The sequence below is a fragment of the Amblyomma americanum genome, chromosome 3, assembly GCF_052857255.1.
Source record: "Amblyomma americanum isolate KBUSLIRL-KWMA chromosome 3, ASM5285725v1, whole genome shotgun sequence".
In the NCBI taxonomy this organism is placed as follows: domain Eukaryota; kingdom Metazoa; phylum Arthropoda; class Arachnida; order Ixodida; family Ixodidae; genus Amblyomma; species Amblyomma americanum.
The window spans coordinates 206,891,797-206,914,226 of NC_135499.1; the positions used below are offsets into that span (position 1 = coordinate 206,891,797).

Here is a 22,430-nt window from a genome sequence, read left to right on the forward strand (position 1 = left end):
ATGGTCGTCTAGGGACTTTAGGAACCGCAGCGCGCAGCGCTCCATTTTGCCCTAGCGGCATTCACGCGCAAGGAGGCCACTCCTCTCACGGCCGGTCTGGAGGGGAGCGCGCTCGACAGCGCTCGTCAAGACCGGCCTTGCTCCTCTCAACGAGCGCGTCACGCTTTCCACACCTCCTCTTCTAGACACTGTACGTGTACGTCACCTGCAGCTGGAACTGAACGGTGATGTGCACGACCGCCACAAAGAATCTACGAATCTCACGCTACACGCCCATGATAGGCGACTTCATTCATGGCTCTGAAAATCCGGATTTTTTCAGCTCAAGCCAAAGTCCAGGCGCTCCGTTACGCCGCTGTGGATGCGCAGAGCTTCGCATTGCTAACGAGCCAGGACAAAGCAACAGGCATTCGCTTCGTATACGTTCATGAAGTCAAATCTTATAATTCGAGCTGTTGCCGCAGTGGAATTTCGCGCATTGCCATTGTTCAACTTCCAGTAAACACAAGCTGTAAGAAAAAAAATTGGAGGCTTATCAAGGTTAAGCCCAGTGGATGCGAAGCATGTTAAACATATTGAGCGCGCCGCTTGGCTAGGCGTTCTTCATCGGTTTCCGTAGCACGCTGCAGCCTTCGTTTTGCATTCCTATTATTAACGTCCTTAGCGTTTGGAGGCATCTTGACCGCATACACGCCCGGCACAAAGACGCTGGCGCGGTTGCGGGCACAGAGACTGACGCGACGGCGGGCGCGCGCCGCTTAATCCCTGGCGTGACGTCACATATCACGTGATGCAGCGATGGTGGCGCCGCCGCCGCGTCGCGCGCGACGGCGTGAACCGAAGCGTGGAGGCCTCCGCCGGGCGACGTCCGACGGCGCGATATGAGGCCCCATCTGCAGCCGGTGTGACGTCATCACGTGACGTCACATCATGTGATCTCACTTCAGGGTCAATGGTGGCCACCGCCGGGAGGCGACCGACGGCGCGATGAGGCCCCATCTGCAGCCGGTGTGACGTCATCACGTGACGTCATGTCACGTGACCTACTTGAAGGTCACTTGAAGGTCAACGGTGGCCACCGCCGGGAGGCGACCGACGGCGCGTTATGAGGCCCCATCTGCAGCCTGTGTGACGTCATCACGTGACGTCATGTCACGTGACCCCACTTCAGGGTCAATGGTGGCCACCGCCGGGCGACGCGCGAAGGCCCGAAACCTACGTTAATACGCTTCGCATAAAAAAAACGTGCTAGCGATGGAAATCTATGAATACAGCAAAACTACAGTCGACGCTTAGTGGCGTTCACCAAAAAGAAAAGCCGCGAAAGACAGGGGTCTTAGTAAACATAAAATGAGTTTATTGTCCAACATGGCAGCGTAAAAAATGCGATACATAGGCACCGGCTGTAAAAGAGTATACAAAAAATGGACTTCACATCTGTCGCAGCTTCTGTGCGCGTTTACGTCAGTTTCTTTGCAATTGTAGATCCATCAATCGCCATATTAGCGCAACGAACGGGACGTAGAAGAACATATGCAGGGACACAACACAGCGCTGTTCGATATCCCATGACTACAGCGCAACGAACGTGACGTAGGTATCCGCTATGTCGTGACGGTTCCCACATTTGCATACATCACATTTTTGTCTGATTTCTTATCTCGATTTCCTATCGAGGTTGCTGTATAAAAACTAGGTTGCTCACAGCCTGATGGACAGGTTGTGCTGACGTCACAAGGCCACGGGACCTTTCTCGCCCAATCGTCAACTGTCACCTACCATGGTGATCACGTTGTGATGACGTCACAAGTCAGGTGACCTCTCGGCCAATCAGTGAATTTCGTGACACCGGATATCGGGGGAGGGGGGTTGGTGTGACTCTAATGCTATCGCATTAAATGGGGATGCAATTAATGCTGTAGACTGCAGACGTAGAAGCAAACGGCAAAGCCCGCTGTAAAAAAAATGGGCATTGGCAATGAAGGAATCAGCATAGCGTACGAAGCCGTTTCTCCTTTTCTCTCTGTTCATGAAATGCAGACCGTTCATAACGTACCAAAGAACCGATGCTTATGATCTGTACACAGTGTAAGACGAGTGCCTCTCACCTGCGAGACAGCGGCGTCGTCACGTGCTTTTCAATGGCGATGCCTTCCAAAGAGCGTTGCAAGAACTACACTCGCAAGGCTATTTTAAAATTACAGTTTCGGCTATATGAAGGTCAAGCAATTTAGGCAGAAGGAGTATGGTGACGCACGCAAACTGCACTCTAAGAACAGTTCCTTTACGAGCCCTGGCGTTACGCTGTCGTGAAAAAAACGGCCAATCAACACGCTACAAAATCTATAGAAACTTTTCAGATTCTTTTTCGTACGCCGCTCGCCTCGATACGTTGGCAGTTCACCTTCAAGCCTCCGATGTCGTGCGTGGAAGCACGCTTGCTTTCTTCAGCACGCCATGAGTGTGCTGAAAGTTTTAACAGTTTTAGCACATAGTTTCAGAATAACGCTGGAAGCTCCATCTGTCCATGAACGCTTACCCGAGGCGCCAGGCTTCGCATTCGCAGTTTTGTCCCTACGTAAGTGGATCACGGCAGTGGACTTCGCAACGCGCTGTTAAATGTAATGATTGCGCAACTGCGCTTTCTAGCTGCACAACAGTGCATGTAATTCCATGGCAGAAGGCATCGTAAAGGAAAAAGAAGCAACGCATTATATTTATATCCGGCACTGCACTTCAGACTATAGGAAAGGTCTACAGTACAGTACAGCGGCGCTCAGCTGCAGTGTGCCAGCCAACCACAGCTGTCGAGGACTCGAATTAATGTTCAGTTACAATTCCGGAGTTCGCCGAGAGTGACTCAGTGGATTCCGGCTGAGCCCGTGCAGAGGGGGTAGGTGCTTTCTCTTTGGTTAACTGGACGGCTCCGGAAATTCCGCTCAGGACGTCTGTGCGCTGAGCTCATCAACGCCGGAAGCAATTTGGCACAGTCAAGCGCTCAAGATAAACGGTCATCCGGTACAACTTCCTTTCGGCGAATGCACAGCTGTGGCCTGTGCGAGAACTGCCAGTGTAAGTTGTGCCAGATATAAACGTGACTAGCACTCAAAAGAAATGCCTTTCATCAACACGCGCATGGCGCAAACAATACAGAGACAATAAACAAATGCGTGGCGGAAAATGTGCCGCACAAAAGCATACAAAATGCCTGCCATCAACGTGCATATCATGTTCGAACGATGCCACATGAAAACATCAACAACGACTTTCGTCAACACGTGCGTAGCCGGTAAAAGATGCCACACAGAGACAGCAAAATGTAAAAGCGCACGTAAGCGAAGAAAAACACCATCACGAGTACAGATCTACGCGATCGCGCGTCATGGCACAGCGTCATGGCACATCATGAGGAAGAAAGAGCCCAAGGAAATTTGATTGGATGAAGCTCTTGACGACGCTGCAATGGCGCGCTTGAGTACAATAGATCGTGTATAACAGTAAATAGGAAGACCACTTATGAACAAGGCCACTAAGTATATTTCTAGTGATTCTAAACAAGTGTTCAGATTATATATACGTCCCTTAATAACGTCGATTTCGTCGACCACATGTTGCAAGCATAGGTGGAATATCCAAAAACGTGGACAAGTCCATGGCAGAAATAGACAAAATAGGATACTGGAGCTGTGTATACACTTTAAAATTATCCAGCTAAAATAATAAATGTTACAACAAAGGTGAAGTTGACGTTTCATACGTATCACGCAATCGCGTATAATTAAGCCACCTAAGTTTGTAAAATTCGAAAATGGTTTTAAATTTCCAAATTTAAAAAGTAAAAAATAAGGAGGCATGCAGGGCCCATCAAATACCAGTTTGCAGCAAGAACTCGTTGAAACATTCGCCAAAGAAAGTTAAGTGGACATCAGGTGCGCGGTCACTAGGCACACACACACAAAAAAAAAGGGGTGGCGGGGGTGGGGGGTCTAGACCCGCAACCGCCGTTCCTAGACGCACGAGTGCGCAAAGGGCAGGCCTAGTTCGCGCCTGCCTCTAGGACTCACGGACAAGGTTCCTTCCGCGCCTGAAATAGCTGCAGTTGATAGACTTATCGGACTTGCTCCAAAAGACGCCATGCGAAAGAATCCGCGGTTGTTTACCTTGCAATTCAGCAGGAAGGCTTCTTGAACCATAGTCTGTACTTTATTGTTTGGTTATAAATATGACCACAAAAAACTGCGTCAAAAGTTTGCGAACCACAGGCGCAGAAGCGAGTACACGGCCCACGATGACCGACAGGAAGACATGCGCCGCGATCTGATTAAATAGCCTCAGTTACCGACGATACATACTGGCAATAAGTTAAGAGTGAATTATCAAACGAGGCTGCAGCGATCGTCGACAATCGGACCGACTGGCGACACCTTTGTTCTGTGCACGTATCATAAATACCGAAAGCTGGAGGGGGGAGGGAAGGTTTCACGTCTCGTAAGCTACAACCCAACTAGCCTCGATATTTTTTTTAAAAATCACAGCCTCGATTAAGAGGTGGGCAGTGCCACAACATAACGCGCAAGGAGAATACTGCATAAGAGAACAAAAACCGTTATCGGTGGGTTGCTTGAACAATGTCTGGTTTTACAACCGCGAACAGCGGCTCTAAGGAAGAGCTTCCATGACACTCTTTCTCAACAGGCTGCTTATACTGTGGGTTTAAAAGGGGAGACGCGATCCTTTCTTCCATTAAAAATGCCTACCTATACTGCGATCACACTGGTGTGCACGCATTAAGCAATTGCTGCGAGAACGCGAACGTACAAACGAACATTCACCCCTCTGCAAGAAGCACAACTGACCGAAAACGCATCGACGCCGACTTTACTATATCGAATAAATGTTACGCACGGGACCCTTCGTTACGCAAACCCGGTTTACGCAAAGCATTTCTAAAATCCTACCTTGGTGAAAGAGCTTGAGGAAATAAAAAGCTGCAGGACTCGAAGTTCACGGTAAACCTATACTTCTTTCACCGGCCATTGCACATTACATTCACACGAAGATTCTGCGTTACCACCGGCATATGCGTCATGGGAAGACCGAGAAAACGTTTATGGCTCAGAAAGGTCTGCGCTAAGAATAGCTAAGTTGGTCAAGATGAAAATCGCCGTCGGTGGCGCAAGTCTCGGCCGAACAGAGGCCAAGCCAAGTGCGCACGGGCCTGAAAGAGGAATCTGTGGTCAATGCCGCGATAGTCTGTACGTTGAGCAAAGGCGAATTTAGCCTGTCGCCCTAACCAACACGTATAACGTCTTTCCTCCGAGTACACGGGACCTTCTCTTTCAGGATAGTCGGTGGCATATCGCGCCAAACTGTGGACAGGACTTGAAGTACCATGCGTCATTTGGGCTACTGTGGATACGAATGTTTCCGGCATTCCGGTTCACACCGTGGAAAAGATATCGTAGCAACGTATAGTTAACAGACAGGCCACGGCGCAGGAGAGAGAGCCAGCTGCCCTGGCTGTGCTCCGACCTACAGCAAGGCGTGCTCGCAAGCGCGCCTAGCCCTCAGCGCCTGAAGTTTCGCGTGAGCAGCTCGTGGTGGCGTTGCGCGATGATCGCGGCCAGCGCGCGCTCCGAGGCGACGCTGGTCCACTTGGTTCCAAGGCACATCTCGTACTGGGCGGCGGCAAGGTCCCGGCTGCAGTGCACAGGGTGGAAGACGTGCACCAGGCCCGGGTCCGGGGCGCGCATGACGGTCAAGTTGGAGGCCACCACGCGGTCGAACAAGTCCACGTCCTCCTTGCCCCAGCCGCGGATACTCACGTCCAGGCCGCCGACGGCCTCCAGGTCGGACTTGTAGATGGCCGCGATGCCGAAGCCGAACTGGCGCCAGTAGCCCTCGTCCGGGGCCACACGGGGCGGATCCCCGCCGGAGGCGCCCGTGTACGCCGGGTCATACTGGCTGAACACGATCGGGAAATAAGCGCTGCGGCGGCGAGCCGTGTGGGCGCGTACCCGGCGCAGCACGCCCGCGTCGAACGTCATGTCGACGTCGATGAAGAACAGCAGTTCGTCCTCCTGGAAGCGCGACGCGCCCAGTTCGAGCGCTGCGGCTCGCGAGAACTCACCCCCGCTGCCGGGCAGGAACTCGACGCGCCCCTTGTCGTAGTCAGCGCCCAGCACTCGCTCGGCTGACACCGTGCCTTCCAGGTCGTCCGCCTCGGCGGCGGTGTCTCTGTACTGCACCACGAGCAAGGTGCACGCGTCCTCCGCGTCCAGGCACACATCGCGGAATACGCGTAGGAAGCGCTCGAAGGCGGCTCGCCGACCGCACAGCGGAAGCACGAAGCGGATCATGGCCCGTTGCGACTCGTCCTGCGCGGTAATGTCCCGAATCCGTAGCTGTGTGAAGGGCTGCTGGACGTAGGCGTGGCGGCGCACGGGCAGCGTCATCTTGCGGCCGCGGTACTTGCGGTACGTGAGCAGAAGGTCCAGCACGTAGTCGGCGCCGTGCAGAGGGTCGACGCGCAGATAGCCGTACAGCACGTCCTTGAACTCGATCACGCGACCCCGCTGCTTGGAGTACCGGTTTGTGAGCTCCATAAGGTCGCTGATCACGTTGTTGATGCTGATCTCGTAGTACGACTCGATGCGTCGACGTGGGTTTGTCACCTGTTGTGTAACGAATATTGCGCTATAACATGCTGCTAGAATGATGCCAGTGCAGTAAAAGCAGTAGTGGCAAGAGACGTTAACGAGAGGATTTACCGACTTGGCTTCTGCCCATGTCTACATAATTTCGCATGATAGACCACCTCACAAAAATTGTTTGGCACAGTGAACAGTCAACACTCCTGACAAATGGTTGCTTCCACAGATATGTGTCTGCTGGTTTCACACTGAAAGCAGCCAATGCAAAGTGAAACCAGCCATGCGGGATCAATCTAAATTTACGTCGTAGGAATTCCACAAAATGCATTGAATGAAAATATATGCACACATGGAGGAAGAAACAGACAGTACACAAAGCTGGGCCTACTTTTGGAAATTCCTCGTAAGCCAGACACGTGCATAATCACGATTTGCTACATTCCTTAGAATCAATATTACGCCAAAGAAATACAACTCTATATGAACTAAAATGAAAGGGTATTTAGAACAAATTGCGCTGTTCAACAGAACACAATTCACTAAAACATCACGTAAGCCTACAAGCAGTGTATGCCTCTCGCTGCTCGAGTCAGCTATTATATGATTACTTTTAAAAGAAGCACGCAAAAAGGAAGAACATGTATAGGCTTCAAGATTTACCAGATACAGTCAAAATTTCCTGCCGTACTCCCCCATCCAATAACTATGCCACAGGGCCATCCTGGTTGAAATAAATGTATTAAATCGATAAGTCTATTAATAACAGCGCTCAACATTTCCGTACCTATTTGGTGCGGAAAACTGAAATTACCGCCGAAAACCCGCTATGTCGGGCACTGCACAAAGCACACAGAAAACATTTACAGCCACAAGCAGGGCCCTTATTGAGTATTTCTCTGAGCAATTACTCGGCACCGGCTTCCGAGCAACAGTTTTTATGACGGCGTGCCAATCTTCATTGAAAACGGGGCCCTCAGCCTGCTGCTTCTCAGATGACGTGTGCAGTTTAGTTAGTGCTATTGCGGTGCGGTCACGAGGTTTGACCATTTGGTAGTGCATGTGGTGTGTTTGACAGTGTGAGTTCCCGATGGTTCCACATGGTCAAGATTAATGAGAGTGGTGGGAAACGAAATCATAACCCAATTTCTGTTGACCAGAAGGCAGCCATGATCAAAGTAGCCTCATCGGGTGCAAAGCCTTCGGTCTTGTGTACTCATTCTCCTCTAGACATTGCTGTCATGGGGTGAAATGTAGCCAGCATTCATGCGGGGAAGCCAGTCGGAACAGGTACTCATGATGAAATTGCCGCCGTGACTGAATATTTCGAATGTCTTTTCCCGACATCTCCGACACGATTCCTGAAGGAACCATTTTCTAGGCGCTGACACCTATGCAGGCCATGCAAAAAACAGCAAGACATTATATATTAAGTTGTAATACCTATATTCGGCAGCGTCAGGGGCGCCGTGCATGTGTGCAAGATCGGCAGCATTGCTAAACACCAACTATGCTGCCTTTGGTCTAGATGCTGGCAGGAACCCCGCCTGTATGCGGCAGATGCACTTAAGCTCACCCATGATTGTAATGAGGCAACGGCTATGACGTGGAAATCGCGGCACCACTTCGACCTTATATATAACGAAGTTAAACTATATGATATCTGGAGGCCTGTAACAAATATTTATTTCATGTGCAAGTATCTGAAGAGCGACAATGGACCTCTCGGACTGTTCCGACATTGTTATGACCGTGCTTGTGTCTCCAATTCCCGACTTTGTTTTCCAAGAACAACCTTTATTTGCATCTATTTCTTTCTACTGACTCTGAGTATAAATCCAATAGCACCTTACCTGATCAGAGTAGAGGCTTTTTGAAAAGAAGTCCCATGTTAGGAGATCCTGAATTTCTCCTGGGAAGTACTTGGTAAGTGAAGGCATCTCGGAAAGTGCTGATGATCCATTCACAATGCCTTTACACCATGATGATGCAGCCTGTTGGCAAAAAATAACAACTCAGACAAAAAAAAAAAACTCTTTTCAATATAAAAAGACAGAATCATCCGAGGTGTGCTGTGAACTGTCAACTAATTCCTGCATGAAAGGTGTCTACACAAATGACTATCAAGAACATTTAAGAAACTCCCAGAATTTTCACTACCTTTAGAGGCCAAGAAGCAACAATGGTAGCCATATCATGCCCTACCCACCACCCAGCTGCACCTCATTTATTTATTTAATATTGCAGGCTCCAGAAACAATGCAGGAGGGCAAAGATTACATAGTAAATGCCCACCAAAGTATATAAAACCAGAGAGATATAAACAAAAAACAACAATCTCCCAAGGTAGGTCACAAGAAATAGAAGCTTGCTTACAATATACAAGCTTTCAATCAATTCTACAAAATGAAAAGAGCGCTTAGGATTGCCACTGCAAGGACAACCTGAAGAAAATTCTAATTGGAGGGTAGGTGAAAATAGCAGTTTTCAACCATGGCGAACAATGGCGATAGTGACACTGTATAGAAGACAGTTCCCTCTATTCTGATATCGCCGTAAAATTACAATTAATTTGTTCTACCTACCAGTTTCATGAGGCAACCCTCAAGCACCCTCTTCCCAGTGAGCCAGAGTACCAGAACCCTAAATAAAACTTACTTGCACTGGCGATACACATCCACCATAGTTCTGAGCAGCCCAACGTATCTCTCTCAGAAGCTGTAGTGATCGATGCCTCAGCTCTTGGGCACGAAAACCGCCAAAATATGCATGCACCTTGTACATTTCACGGGGATCTTTGATCGGATGCAGTGTGAGGGACCGGTGCACTTCACGTCGCCTGACACGACCTTTCAGAGCCACCTCTCCAAAAAAATTATGGTAAAATATGGTCTGCATCTGTAACAAAAAAAAAGGTTAAGCATGAAAATGATAAACAAAATAATTATAAAATTACTTTAGAACGCTGCTCACTCACTCAAACGAAATAGGAAACAAAGCTTAGAGTTAACATATGTTTTATATCATTTGTTACTATATTTTTACATCTGTATGCATCACTCATCAACTCCATGAAACCAGATGCGGTACCTCATAGGACCAAGTGCAAGGTATGCCCACATGTCGCCTCACACAGCGTCCAACTTCAACATCTTCATGGGTTGAATAAAGGTGTTTCAGGCATGTTGAGATGTGTGGAACAAGGCGTCGAAGAGTCTCCCTGCTGAAAAGTACACCGGGACCACCCATGCAGAAGTTTTCATCAGGCTCAAGACTTAACTGACCAAACTCTTCTTTGTTCCCAAGACCAGCTTGACCAATGTACTGTGGTTTACCTGCAGTTGGAGACACATGAAAGAAATGGCAAGAGGCTTCTAATTAGCAGTGTTTGATGAGGTGAGAGTAATACAGCTGCAACAAATTGTTAGATATGGTGAAAATGAGTAACTGCTGCCAGTTCTAAATAGCGGTTAACGCTATGGATGAGCTCTAATTTACACAGATGATGGCTAATGCCCCATATCGACCAAAAAGAGTAAAAATCTGCAGTGCCAAGCAACCTTTATGCTCTTCTGCAACTGCTATGTGCAGGTAATAGACTTTTCTTAAGTCATCATATCTTGTGCCTCGAGCATGACATATACATCATTAGGAGGTTTCGGTATGAACCAGTTGCGTTTTAGCTTTGCAATTGCAAATGAGAAGACCGTATACATCCTGACAGATGATAGTAAGCGCGCATCTGTCGAGCCCACAATATTAATTTCGGTCTTGAGTCATATCACTGGAAAGCGGATCGCATTAGAAAAAATAACTTACTCGAGTTGACAGAGCGGAGAAAGCGCTCCAGCCTCTCGACGTGCACGTAAACGTCGTCGTCACACCTCATGAACCATTCGTACTGGTCAATGTAGTGATCGTGCATGTACTTGAGCATAAGAAAGGACTTCTTCTGCGGCGGGTACGAGTCATCAACGCCACGAAGCGCGATCAGCGGCAGCTTCTCCTCACCGTCCCAACGCGAGGTGCCGCTCGAGAAGAAAGCGAGCCTGCCGCTCAGTGCTTTGCCCCAAGTGCGCTGGATAGCGAGGGCTCGCGTAGAGAGGTACTTCTCCGCCGTCATCACGCCGACGAAGAGAAGGCGAGACTTCGGTGTGCCCTGGGTTCGCTGGAAAGGCGAAGTATCGCAGAAGTTCTCGCTGTTCAGCCATAGTAAAATCTGACTCGTGATCACGAAACCGATCAGAGTACCGGCCAGCAAGCTGACCGCCGAGGAGAGAGCCCCGGGTCCGGCACTCTTCATCGCACTCACGCGACGGGCCCACGCAGACGCCTGAAGTTTATAGTAAGCGAACTAAACACAGAACGAACTTTTTCGCACTTCTAGATGTATCACACATCAGCCACGACGACTCTGACATCAACAAGTAAGCAACCGAAAAACTTTGTTGCAGGCGATAGCACACGCGAGCGCCGCGCGACAAGCGCAAGGAAACAAAAACAACTAAAGTTTCATTTTCGTCATTGTTTCCAGACGCTGTTGCGTCGCGCTCCACGCTTGACTTTATATGTGTACGGTTTACCCATTGCTCCATAACCGCGGGAAATAATATAGTCCTTGGAGAGTGAGAAGCTCCATTAGGATAACAAATTTGAACGTTTCGCTTTGCTTATCTAGCAAAAGGCATTGGTTCGGCTGCCAATGACGATTGTGCAATGCAGTGGCTAAAACAATGCAATCTATATCTTCGGCAACTTAACCAGCAACGCACTTACGTAGTACATTTTACTTTTTATAAGAATAGATGGATCGATGATCTGTGACTAATTTTGTCTATCATGGGCGAATTCACTCTCAAAACAGTATGCTTGATCAGCCAACACAAAAATTAATCCAAGAAGTGAATGATGCAGTCACAATGCAGAACTTAAAAATTACATGGCCAAACTAATAGCTGTCCTTATACCATTGTGCTAACCAGTGATTGGTCATGCGCCAGTGAAGAGCACCACTGGCCCCATGCTGGGCAGCAGCTGAAATGATCAATAAGCTTAAGGCCTTTCACAGCTCATTAACATTAACTAGTGACCTTTGGCACAACTTCTGAGGCACCACAGACGAGGTCCAGAACATACACAACAATCTGGACGGTGGTTCTGCACATCATATGTGCAAAAGAACAGAATACATGGCCAGACTTTGAGGTTTAGAGAAAGGAAATTGTGATGAAAAGACAGACCCAATATGATAACATACTTAAAATCATTTTTATTTATCTGCTACAAAACATAACTACCAGTCGACATACTGTTAAGTTCTGAGCACCTTAAAGAGCTTAAAAAACAAGATATTTGCACAAACAAAAATTACATTCGGTCATAGCACTTATGCTGACTATGGCACAGGCTGTGCCGGTTCATTTCAAGAAACAAAAGTACACATACAACAGTACAAAACATGTGCATACATTAAGGTCGTGATCTGTGGAAACGCACTGCAAATAACAATGTGCTCAAGTTACACATCTAAAAAAATCCACTGTGAAAATATATTAAACCTCTTGCCAAGTTAACAAATGTTTGCAGGCGCTGTGCGTCGATATTATAGAGGCACAGATTGAATATAGATCTCTAAACATGCTGGCCACAACATCAGAGTGGAAATGTCTGACTGCAGAAAGCAGATCACCGTGGTGGCACCCATCAGAATGCACAAAACATAAGGGCCAAGAGTGAAGCCCGCTTAGGCTGGATGTATAGTTTGGTCTTGGATGGATCCTTAGTATGTGGTGTTAAAGAACAGCAAGTCTCCAGAAATCGAGAGCCTTTTCACACGGCAGTATTGCAGCTTTGTTGCCAGTGGTGCAGCATGGCAACTTGGAAATGGTGCATTCCGCTGACCCTCGGATCTTGTGGTGTGAAACGTATGTCCTGTGTGTATGATGTTCAGTTGGTAGGCATGTGTAAGTGGCATTGTTCTAACTTGGCACACTTTTAAAAACCTTGAGACCACACTGCTGGCTTGTAAAAAGCCGGCAGGAATATCACATTTGCATCACAGGTGGCCCACTAAAAAGACTTTACTGCTGTCGGTCCATGCACTGGATGTCAGCTGCAGTGCGGCACAAAACAACGGGTTCGAAAATGAGTGATGCCCTCGATAACAAACAGCCCTTCTGAAGGACGTCTCAACAGTATGATGAGAGTTATGTGCTTTGCTGTTCAACAATATCATGCTATCATCAGACATAGGAGATTTCTTGCGTACACAAGCAACCGTCTTATAATCCTCCCCAGTGGAATAAACGTTGTACAGGTACTTAACAACGGTTGCACACTTGAATGCAGCCACATGTGTCATTTATACCCGTCTAAAAGCCACTAATTGGCCAGAAGCCAAAGAAGATGAACACGGTGCCTCATGACAACAGGCTGGCATGGAATGAGCAATTGGCAGATGACTGTTGAACAATGCCTTCAAACCACAAGTGGCTGCAACGTATGCACGCTATGTCCTGGCATAACCCTGAAGCTCTTGTAAAGAGCGCATGTAGCTCCGGACATCTCCCACTTCATCTTGGACAGGAGACTGAAGGGTGGCCAGCGCCCAAGTCCGCTGCAAGCTCAGGGAGACCTCAGTTTCAAGATGTTTCACGTCAGTGGGGCGGAGCTCGCTATAGTAAGGTCCCCCACCGCTGCTCCCGGAAACGCAGTCTGCTGGAATGACCAACTCCTTCAGCTGCGGTCCCCGCAACCGTGCCACGGCTATGAGGTCCATGTCTGCTATCTCGTGCCCTGCATGCAAAAGGCAAAGGTTTGCAATAAACGTTCAAAAAGACTGTTTGCAATGAGTAATAAAAACTCATGCATGCATACGATGCAATAACCACTGTAATGAATAATCAGTGTTTTTCTCATGCCAATGAGAAATATGTCATACCGGCATGTAATAAAATTGCAATGATTACCGCTAAATCATACAGTGGCAGCTTAATGAGTCAGTGATGGATATCAGCAAATAATGATTCACTGTTTCATATCTGACAAGCCACACAGCTAAGTCTTGAATGATATAGAACATCACAAAAGAAAAGGCACAGGAAACAGGTATTCTGCTAATTTTCAGCCAGTGTCCAATGTTTCATCACCAAAATCGTTGCTTCTTTTTTTACATAAAATATTATAGTGCTCTGATGCCGCGGCATGAAATGACCAACGTGCAACTCACCAACTAATTTGAGACTGCTAAGGCGATGGCAACGCCACGCCAGCATCACCACAGGGCTCTCAGCTCGCACTGCAAATGTACGCTGTGGGATTCCTTCACTACCAGAGAGGGAACTCACGACGACGACTGCCTCCACTGTGTCAGCATACTGTGCAGACAGTAGATCCAAGACATCACTCCGAAATCCATCACTGAAGTAGGACTGAAACCTGGCTAATGGAATGGCAGCACAGAGAAGGCTCTTGATGGCACTCCACGGCTCACAGGTGTGTAGTAGTGTGACTGTGACACGAAGCTTTGGGCATCGCCGACCAAGTTCGATCCATGAGCCTTCACAAACAGTCTGCTGGTCATCAAGGCCGTGAACATGCAGCACCAGCTTTGAAAGCACGCCTCGTTCGCTGAGCAGCAAAAGGAACTGGTCACAGACGTAGTCGTAGTCAATGCTCAGGGCCGTGAGGCATTCGAATTGGTGCAAGTGCCGCAAGTGGACCTCAGGAATGGGATAGTGGTCGGGGTCCTCCTTCACGCTGGCGAGGTACAGCTGAGAGAGCGATCGTCGTTGGTGTAAGCTTAGCAGTGTGAGGAAGCTATCTGAATGGTGGAAAATATCCTCCAAACATCCGAGAGAGAAGTGTTCCAAGTGGTTCGTGGTGCAGATGACTTGCCTGATAGCCTCGATAAATCTGCGCAAAAAACAAAACAAAAACGTTGCAGCTTTAATTAAAAGAACTAGAGCAACAGTCGCGAAGGTCTCTACAGCTGAGAATCGCGCATCAACTTGGCGCTTCTGGTTACAACTCCACAAGACATTGTTCTGAGAGGGCCAGAAAATATTACAGCGCCCGATCAAACAACGTCCTTCTCTCTCAGTATTCTCAAGCGGCGGGCTCCGAAAATTCGTTGCAAGCTCTCTGTAACCCAATCCGGCCTGAGCACAACGTCTAAACAGGCTGTTTCGCCAACACATGGTAGGCAATATGTTATCCAGGCTACCTTATTTGCACTAAAGTCAGCGAGTGACATTTAACGTGTCACATTTCGTAAAGCTGTCGCAGTTTACCCCTGAGCAACAATACCACTGCGCTGAAGGTCGAGTAACATCACGTGACAGCTTTCTACTCAGACGACCGGACACTGCCGAGTAAAATTTAAAAAAAAAAATAAGGCAAAGCAAGCGGACTATTTTTGGTTGCGACTTCGCTCTAGGCATGGGTCAGGTCGCATTGACGCCGTCAGCTTTTGAACAAACTTCCAGCAGGCACCCTTTCAGCGCCGATTAACAACGCCTGACGCTCACTCACCTGTCGTAGACGGCGATGGTTTCGTTTTCATTGCCTGTGCACGTCGGGCCGTCGCTGGGGCGTAGAGGCCAGGCGACAACGCAGGCAGTCGGACGGAGACATAGCGATGCCAGTTGACGGTTTTCTCCTAGAAATGCAAGAACAGCGACGCATTGCTGAACGATCTGTGGGCTTGTACAATCGAACTCCAGGGTGAAATGACGCACAAAGCGCCCGCATTTTCTGGACAGAAACTCGGCCTGACGCCAGGCGTTTCGCTTGCGGCTTAATCGGATCGTAAGCGTTGTCCAAAATCGTGGATGGAAAAGGCATTCCCGCCACGCCCGACAAGTAGAGGAAGCCTTTAATTTGTCCCTGAATGACAAATACTCGTAAATTTCGACTAGGACAACAGATGGCAAGGCAGCAAAGTCCCCGCGAGCCCACCCCACCGACATTACAACGCGGACCCACAGCCCACATGGAAAGTGAGGCTGCTGAAACCTTGCTCCACCGTCTGCAAGCAGCTCTGTACAAGAAGGCAGGGTCGCAGTTTAAATTAGAAACTGCTAAAATGCTCTAATACAATTTTAAATTTTGTGCAATGTAAAAAAAGAAAGTTAATTTATAATTTTATAGCGCGGTTTGTGCGTGCAGCGGCGCTAGCATTCAACCAACGCTTCTTTTTGTTGTTCAGTTGGTTTTCCTGTTAGTGGCTTGTGTCTTGCGATGACGATTTGTTGTGCGCGTTTACCGTGAATCCTGTTACATACGAATGCGCCGCCTTCCATCGCTATGCTTTGGATAGGGCGTGTTCCCGATGTACGTACTTAGAGTTGATCGTTGCAGTGCGCAAGTAGCACAAGTGATGCCAGCGTTGGGACGATAACCTCTGCTACGCCGGCTACACCGTGTTGCTGCCTGCGGAGGATGTATGCACTACGGCGTGTTCTCGGGCGAGAACGCTGGACCCTGCTGGTTCGGTGTCGTGCAGAGGCAAATTTGTCATCTGCATTGAAACCGCTGTGCGCCTTCGCTGCCGACGAAAGATGTGTTAGTTTATCGCCACTCTGCTAGAAACGTGCTTGCCAAGCCGCTTGTGCTGCATCCAGTTTTTGTAAGAGTGCCATGTGACTGGGCTTTAGCAATAAGAAGCATGATGCCCAGCTGATTTGTTCACATGATCGAGCGCACTTTTGGAGCTCATATGTTCTACTTGTTCTCAGTTCCGCTTAAACGACACCCCTCCCCCCCCCCCTTTTTTTTTTTTGTTATAATCAGAGGAACTTAAGGCAAATTGAAAATATGTGGTCCATTGCAGACGTTTGTTAGGCCACAGCAGTAGACATTTCTGGTAATAGGTTCTGCGTTAACAAATCGACATCTGGTTGTGACTGGTGTTTCAGACTGCGCCTGCAACCTCAAACCATTTGCACCATCTGAGTATCGACTGCAGAAGTTCATGGCGAACATTCTCATCAAACGGAGACAACAATGAGTATGACACCAATGCATATGCAACCCGACTCAAAAGACAAAATGTTACTGTGCACACCTAATGGCATGTCCTCTACAATGTTTTCAGGCCTTCCATGTCTGAAATGGAGTACGAAGCCCTGACAAAAGAGGCTTTGGAAACCCTGGCTGAAAAGTTTGATGAAGTAATTGAAGATCTTTGCGATGTCCCTGAAGCGGACCTTGCATTGAGTGTGAGTAAAGCTTACACATTTCATAAATTTTCGTGCAGCTGCCAATCCGTAGTAAAAAAATACGCTTTTCTTCTGTTAGGATGGTGTTTTGACAGTACACCTAGGGCGCAAATATGGCACCTATGTCATCAATAAACAGACACCGAACAGGCAAATTTGGCTTTCATCTCCCGTCAGGTATTGACTTGAGTGTCTACTCTTAAAACATATTTACCTTATTTCTTGCAGTGGTGAAAGGTGAAAAATATAAAGAAACATGCATTGCTTTTTCAGTGGTCCAAAGAGGTACGACTTCATAGGAAACAAGTGGGTGTACAAGCATGATGGCGTGTCTCTCTGTGATCTTCTCGAAAGTGAGATATCTTCGTTGCTAAAGAAGCCTGTAAAGTTTGATTGTAGTATTTGAACAAGTCATAGCACAGATTTTATAACTTTTCTTACTGCATATTTATTGTAAATAAAGGTCTGTTAGTCACAATTCCAAGTTGTCCATTGATATGTTTTACTTGTTGCTCATCAATTTCTCCATAACAAATTCAACTTTCAAGTACGAGTGCATGAAAGTTGCTGTTCGTGAAATCTGCTTGCACTGCGCTTTTGGTTTGGTTTAGTTTATGGGGGTTTAACGTCCCAAAGCGACTCAGGCTATGAGAGACGCCGTACTGAAGGGCCCCGGAAATTTCGACCACCTGGGGTTCTTTAACGTGCACTGACATCGCACAGCACACGGGCCTCTAGAATTTCGCCTCCATCGAAATTCGACCGTCGCGGCTGGGATCGAACCCGCGTCTTTTGGGCCAGCAGCCGAGCACCATAACCACTCAGCCACCGCGGCGGCTGCACTGCACTTTTCAAGCTGTCCATAACTGCCCTGTACGCTTCATAGAGCGTACACACTCTTCAGTGAAATAACATCATGTAGTGCCTCCATGGACATGATTCTATGTGGATCATAATATCACTTTCACAAGTGAGATTGCGAACCTTTATTTATTTTATTACAGAACTAACTCTCATAATTATTGGAAAGTGTATTGTTTTGTTTCATGCTTTCATTTTTGTGAAGGAAAATGCAGCTCACTCAAAAATGTTATAGAACCACAGTTTTGATAGCATGGTATGTGATGGTAGTAATGGTTTTATTAAATTAATAATCAAAAAAGCAATGACCTGTCACTAATGGTACCTTCAGAGACAGCAGGGCAGGGTGCCAAAGTGATACCTTTCAACTGCTCCTCACTGTAACCCTTATAAGTAGATTTTGATTTGTTTCAACCCTGGAAGTAAACGGAAGCAGCTGAAGGCACTCGTTATACTGATTTTTCCGCACCTATTTCATCATCAGCCCAACTATGTCCACTGCAGGACAAAGGCCTGATATCGCATTAATAAAACCTGTCCTGTAGCTTCCACATTTGACATTATAGCCACAGACTTCCTAATATTGTGCATCCACATGACTCTCTCTAGCCCCTATTATATTTTCCATCCCTTGCAATCCATCCTGTTACCCTATGTGACCATTGGTTGTCTAATCTCTGCATTATATATCGTGCCTCTGCCCCTGCCCTTTTCCTTTTTGTGATCTTGGTTGGGATATTAACTCACATTGGTTCCCTTGCACACTGTGTTTTCTTCCTGTCTCTTGACATTACCCTTATCATATTACTTTCCATAGCTTAATACGCTGTCCTGAATTTCAAGCCTTTTATTAGCCCCCGGAATTATTAATGTGAAAGCATTTCTTGTCTCATGAGTGACGTGTACAGGACCTGTCAGTAGAGTGTATCATCGGAGCATGTCCGCACGAACTGATGCTACAGTGCATGCATACGATATCACAGAAAACTCATCATGTTCACAGTTATCGCTGCTGACCTTCATATCTCGTGATTGTATCGCGGTGGCCCAACGATGCAGCGGAGAGGCAGCGCAACATTCGGCATGCTCCGTTTCAGTCTGCTTTGTACTTCTGGTATCAGCACTCGCAGGCAATTAAGTCACCAAAATGATTACTTTGTTGGACAATTAATTAGCCAACCAAATAATTATTTCAGTTAGTGATTTTCTTAACACATTGATTCGTAATTTAATCATATTTAACTACTTAATTACCAAGTTAATCAACCAATTTAATTAATTACTATTTTTATATGCTTACTAGACGCTGTAGCAATGAGACCCACGTGTTCGGATGTGGTAGAACCAAACTTAGAACAACTTTGAAATGGCAAAGGCATAAAGAAACGAACATGCAGCAATCATAATCGGCAGTAGTAAGAGAGATGCTTTCGCATTACTGCATTTAAGCAAACTTTAGTGCACCTCTGGAATTTTGTGCAGGTTGTTTCACCAAAGTCTTCATAATTTTAAAAAAATAGGCTTTCGAGTTAAAAGAGCGTTTTCTTCTGTATAGCATTGGCACCAGTGGCGGCCACCAGAAAACAGCTGCACCTGGTAACTAGCCAACAACTAAAAACTGACAACTTTAACAGCCAACTGTCTCGAATTATCCCAGAAATCCGAATTTCGGCCGCACCTCCAGACTGTATGAACATGGCCTTATTTCTCCTGAAAATTGACTGCGCGATTTTGTTCGGAATCATTTTCTCAGAAAAAAAAAAAAATGCTGTCAAATATTTTGTTTTCTGGCTGAAGCCAGTGACCGCAGCCTCCGGTAAATTTTTCGGACTTCGAGAACTTTTTATACATTTATAATGAGCTTTCAGCCTTTCTGTGGGACTAATGCATGTTTCTGACCTATTGTCTGAATGGAGCGAGGAGTCCCGAAAGTTCGGGTTCTCAAAATGAACAGCTTGCTCTTGGCGCCGATGCTGCGGTGTGAGAGCTGCCATGTTCAATTTTAACTTGGTTCAGTGCGTTTCTGTTAGCTTTTTTTGGCGCATTTCTGGGCCGTTTCCCTCGCGATCATTGGATGTGTTGTTAGAAAGTGAGAGGCAGGCGTACGCGGTGGGTTCGGCTTTGATGACATGGTGGCCACCAGAAACAGTCTGTGTCGTCACATTAGACAAAAGGAACAATACAGTGCATATCATCTGCACTGCTTAATTAAGATGGGCATCATTGAAACCAGCCAGCTTATGCGCATGCGCTCGGCGCCCATTTTCGAACCCCGCACATTTTCGGAATGACGAGATGTGTGGTTTTGTCGTGCAAGTTGGAACGCTGAGCGAGGTCGGGAGCACTCGCAGATGGCCCGCGTTGTTGCGTGCGTCGTCGCTTATCTGGTAGAACCCTCGGAAATAGTTAGGGGGCTCCAGAGGTTGCTGGGGCGTAACTTGACGCTCCTTAAGTTCAGAAAATCTACAGCGGAAAGTTTCTGAAGTCAGCGAAGTCTTACACATCAAAGTCATGGTGGACAAGAGCGCGGTGGAACATGGACAGAAAGGAAGAGACAAGATGGTGAGGTAAACAACAACATGCGCTGAATTCAACTGAGCTTTGTTACAGGAAAACGGAATATATACATTACATATATATAATCACTCTTAAAATAGATATGCAAACCCCTGGGCACATACACAGAGATTTATTGCCCATACCTTTTATGCCTCTCTTTCTCTCTCTCCCTCATATCCAATGCACTTGGTGTACGTGGACCGCACCACCTTCGCAACTACAAATTGCGCCATGCTCCCCCCAGGCTGTGCACATTCATGGCATCTTGCCCAAGAGTAGATTTGTGAGTCACTATTGGAGGGGGCGACCCCACACTTGAACCATGTAGTATTTCTTGGACTTCGCCCGGTCCTACGTTCCGCGTCGTATTTGGCTGGTGGGTGGATGGACGGACGGACGGACGGATGGATGGATATGGCTGAACCCTTTTAATTGGGCGGTGGTTCAAGCCACCTAGCCATGACATGAAATTTTACTCTTGTCTTGATTTTAGCCACCAATCAGATAACCTTCGCTTGGTTACTTCTAACCGCTTAAAATCTACTTTCCCTTCACTGTCCTTAAACCCCAATGCCTTGGATAAATCAGCCCCGCTGCTTTCCACTGTAGGGTGAAGCCCTTTACAGAAAAGTATCAAGTATCCAGCCGTTTCCTCCCCCTCTCCGCACGCAACGCACAACGTGTCTATCTCGTGGTACCTGACTCTATATGTCTTAGTCCACAAAACTCCCGTCCTGGCCTTAAACAACAAAGAGCTTCCCCTAGAATTATCATAGATATTTTCTTTGGCAATTTCCTGCTTAAAGATCCTGTATGTTCCCAGTGCCGATTTAACTCCCGTCCTGGCCTTAAACAACAAAGAGCTTCCCCTAGAATTATCATAGATATTTTCTTTGGCAATTTCCTGCTTAAAGATCCTGTATGTTCCCAGTGCCGATTTCGTCAGCATCCCTGTTTTCTACAGTACTCTCTCTGTTTCTTTAACCTTTTTCTTAACCGATAATTGCTGATTTGCCCCCCTACTGCTGTCCAGGTATTTGCTTGTCAATTTTCTAGTTCACTCTCTCCATTTCGTGTCAACATTCCTTATATACAGGTATCTGAAAACTTTCCTAGCCACTGTTTTCCCCCATTTTTCTCGATCGCTCCTCAAATGCTATCTTACTGCTACCTTCTCTGCTCTCGAATGACGCCCATCCCATATCACCCTGTACCCCCTGATTTGGTGTGTTGCCATGTGCTCCCAAAGCTAGCCTCCTTACGCCACGTTGTTTAATTTCTAACTTTGCTTGAACATCTGGTCTCATGCACAGGACCGCATTACCGAAAGTCAGGCTAGGAACCATCACCCCTCTTACCACTTCATACCTATTGTAAATCCACAGTGCCCTATTTTTCATGACAGCTGCATTCCTACTAGCTTTATTCATTACATATTTTTCATGCTCTGTCAGCTACTCAGCACCGTTACTTATCCACACCCCAAGATACCTGTACTCATCCACTACCTCTAGCGTGAACCCCTGTATTCTATGCTCGCCGGCCTCATCATTAATATCATGACTGCAGATTTTTCCTTACTAAACTTGAAACCTAATCTAATTTCTGTACCACATATGTCTATCAACTTCTATAAATCTTCCTTGTCAACCTTTAGCATTATATCGTCCGTATATATTAGTCCCGGTAATGAATTTAATCCATTCTTCTTGCTTGAAAAAAGAAGGGTTGAAGCCTAGTCCGTTCCTCTCTAGCTTGGTCTCCAACCCTTGCAGGTACAACATGAACAACAAAGGAGACAGAGGACATCCTTGCCTAAGCCCCCGCTGTATCTCTACAGGGTCTGATACATTTTTTCCCATTTTATAAGCACTCTGGTACCTTTATGTATATCTTTTAAAATATTATTTACTCCATCTTCCACATCCAATGTGCCCAGTATGTCCCACAGATACTCTTGAATAACGTTGTCGTAGGCTCCCTTAATATCCACAAATGCTAGTTATAGGGGCCTGTGTTCCTTTTCAGCAATCTCTATACACTGCGTCAATGAAAACAGATTGTCCTCCAACCTCCTTTGTTTCCGGAACCCATTTTGTAGCTCCCCTAGCACCCCCTCGTTCTCCACCCAAGCCAGCAA

At 47.0% G+C, this 22,430-nt stretch overlaps 3 protein-coding genes across 3 annotated transcripts; 1 reads left to right on the plus strand and 2 right to left on the minus strand.

Annotated features, from left to right (window-relative positions):
• Positions 1 to 1,334: 1,334 nt before the first annotated feature.
• Positions 1,335 to 11,156, minus strand: LOC144125930 (chondroitin sulfate synthase 1-like). The gene is made up of 5 exons (XM_077659758.1): positions 10,470 to 11,156; positions 9,741 to 9,985; positions 9,309 to 9,548; positions 8,504 to 8,644; positions 1,335 to 6,674 (listed from the first exon to the last, which is right to left on the minus strand). The coding sequence occupies exons 1-5, from the start codon at positions 10,951 to 10,953 to the stop codon at positions 5,568 to 5,570; spliced, it is 2,217 nt and encodes a 738-aa protein (XP_077515884.1). The 5' UTR covers positions 10,954 to 11,156; the 3' UTR covers positions 1,335 to 5,567.
• A 740-nt stretch (positions 11,157 to 11,896) lies between these two features.
• LOC144125931 (F-box only protein 33) lies at positions 11,897 to 15,690 on the minus strand. The gene is made up of 3 exons (XM_077659759.1): positions 15,183 to 15,690; positions 13,879 to 14,564; positions 11,897 to 13,445 (listed from the first exon to the last, which is right to left on the minus strand). Exons 1-3 carry the CDS (start codon positions 15,617 to 15,619, stop codon positions 13,159 to 13,161), a joined length of 1,410 nt encoding a protein of 469 aa, XP_077515885.1. The 5' UTR covers positions 15,620 to 15,690; the 3' UTR covers positions 11,897 to 13,158.
• A 158-nt stretch (positions 15,691 to 15,848) lies between these two features.
• On the plus strand, positions 15,849 to 17,348 carry fh (frataxin). Its single transcript, XM_077659760.1, has 5 exons — positions 15,849 to 16,214; positions 16,568 to 16,659; positions 16,747 to 16,870; positions 16,950 to 17,047; positions 17,144 to 17,348. The coding sequence occupies exons 1-5, from the start codon at positions 16,092 to 16,094 to the stop codon at positions 17,274 to 17,276; spliced, it is 570 nt and encodes a 189-aa protein (XP_077515886.1). The 5' UTR covers positions 15,849 to 16,091; the 3' UTR covers positions 17,277 to 17,348.
• The last annotated feature ends 5,082 nt before the right edge of the window (positions 17,349 to 22,430 follow it).

What these genes read in the sequence shown, in the direction of transcription:
- fh (XM_077659760.1), top strand. Translation starts at nt 16,092, where the DNA reads ATGTATGCACTACGGCGTGTTCTCGGGCGAGAACGCTGGACCCTGCTG. An exon ending in TCGCTGCCGACGAAAGATGT is followed by an intron (nt 16,215 to 16,567) that starts GTTAGTTTATCG and finishes CTGGTGTTTCAG; the next exon opens with ACTGCGCCTGCAACCTCAAA. An exon ending in TGGCTTTCATCTCCCGTCAG is followed by an intron (nt 17,048 to 17,143) that starts GTATTGACTTGA and finishes TTGCTTTTTCAG; the next exon opens with TGGTCCAAAGAGGTACGACT.
- LOC144125931 (XM_077659759.1), bottom strand. Translation starts at nt 15,619, where the DNA reads ATGTCGGTGGGGTGGGCTCGCGGGGACTTTGCTGCCTTGCCATCTGTT. An exon ending in ACCATCGCCGTCTACGACAG is followed by an intron (nt 14,565 to 15,182) that starts GTGAGTGAGCGT and finishes TTTTTTGCGCAG; the next exon opens with ATTTATCGAGGCTATCAGGC. An exon ending in TAGCAGTCTCAAATTAGTTG is followed by an intron (nt 13,446 to 13,878) that starts GTGAGTTGCACG and finishes TTTTGCATGCAG; the next exon opens with GGCACGAGATAGCAGACATG.
- LOC144125930 (XM_077659758.1), bottom strand. Translation starts at nt 10,953, where the DNA reads ATGAAGAGTGCCGGACCCGGGGCTCTCTCCTCGGCGGTCAGCTTGCTG. An exon ending in CTTGCACTTGGTCCTATGAG is followed by an intron (nt 9,549 to 9,740) that starts GTACCGCATCTG and finishes TTTTTGTTACAG; the next exon opens with ATGCAGACCATATTTTACCA. An exon ending in GATGTGTATCGCCAGTGCAA is followed by an intron (nt 8,645 to 9,308) that starts GTAAGTTTTATT and finishes TTTTGCCAACAG; the next exon opens with GCTGCATCATCATGGTGTAA.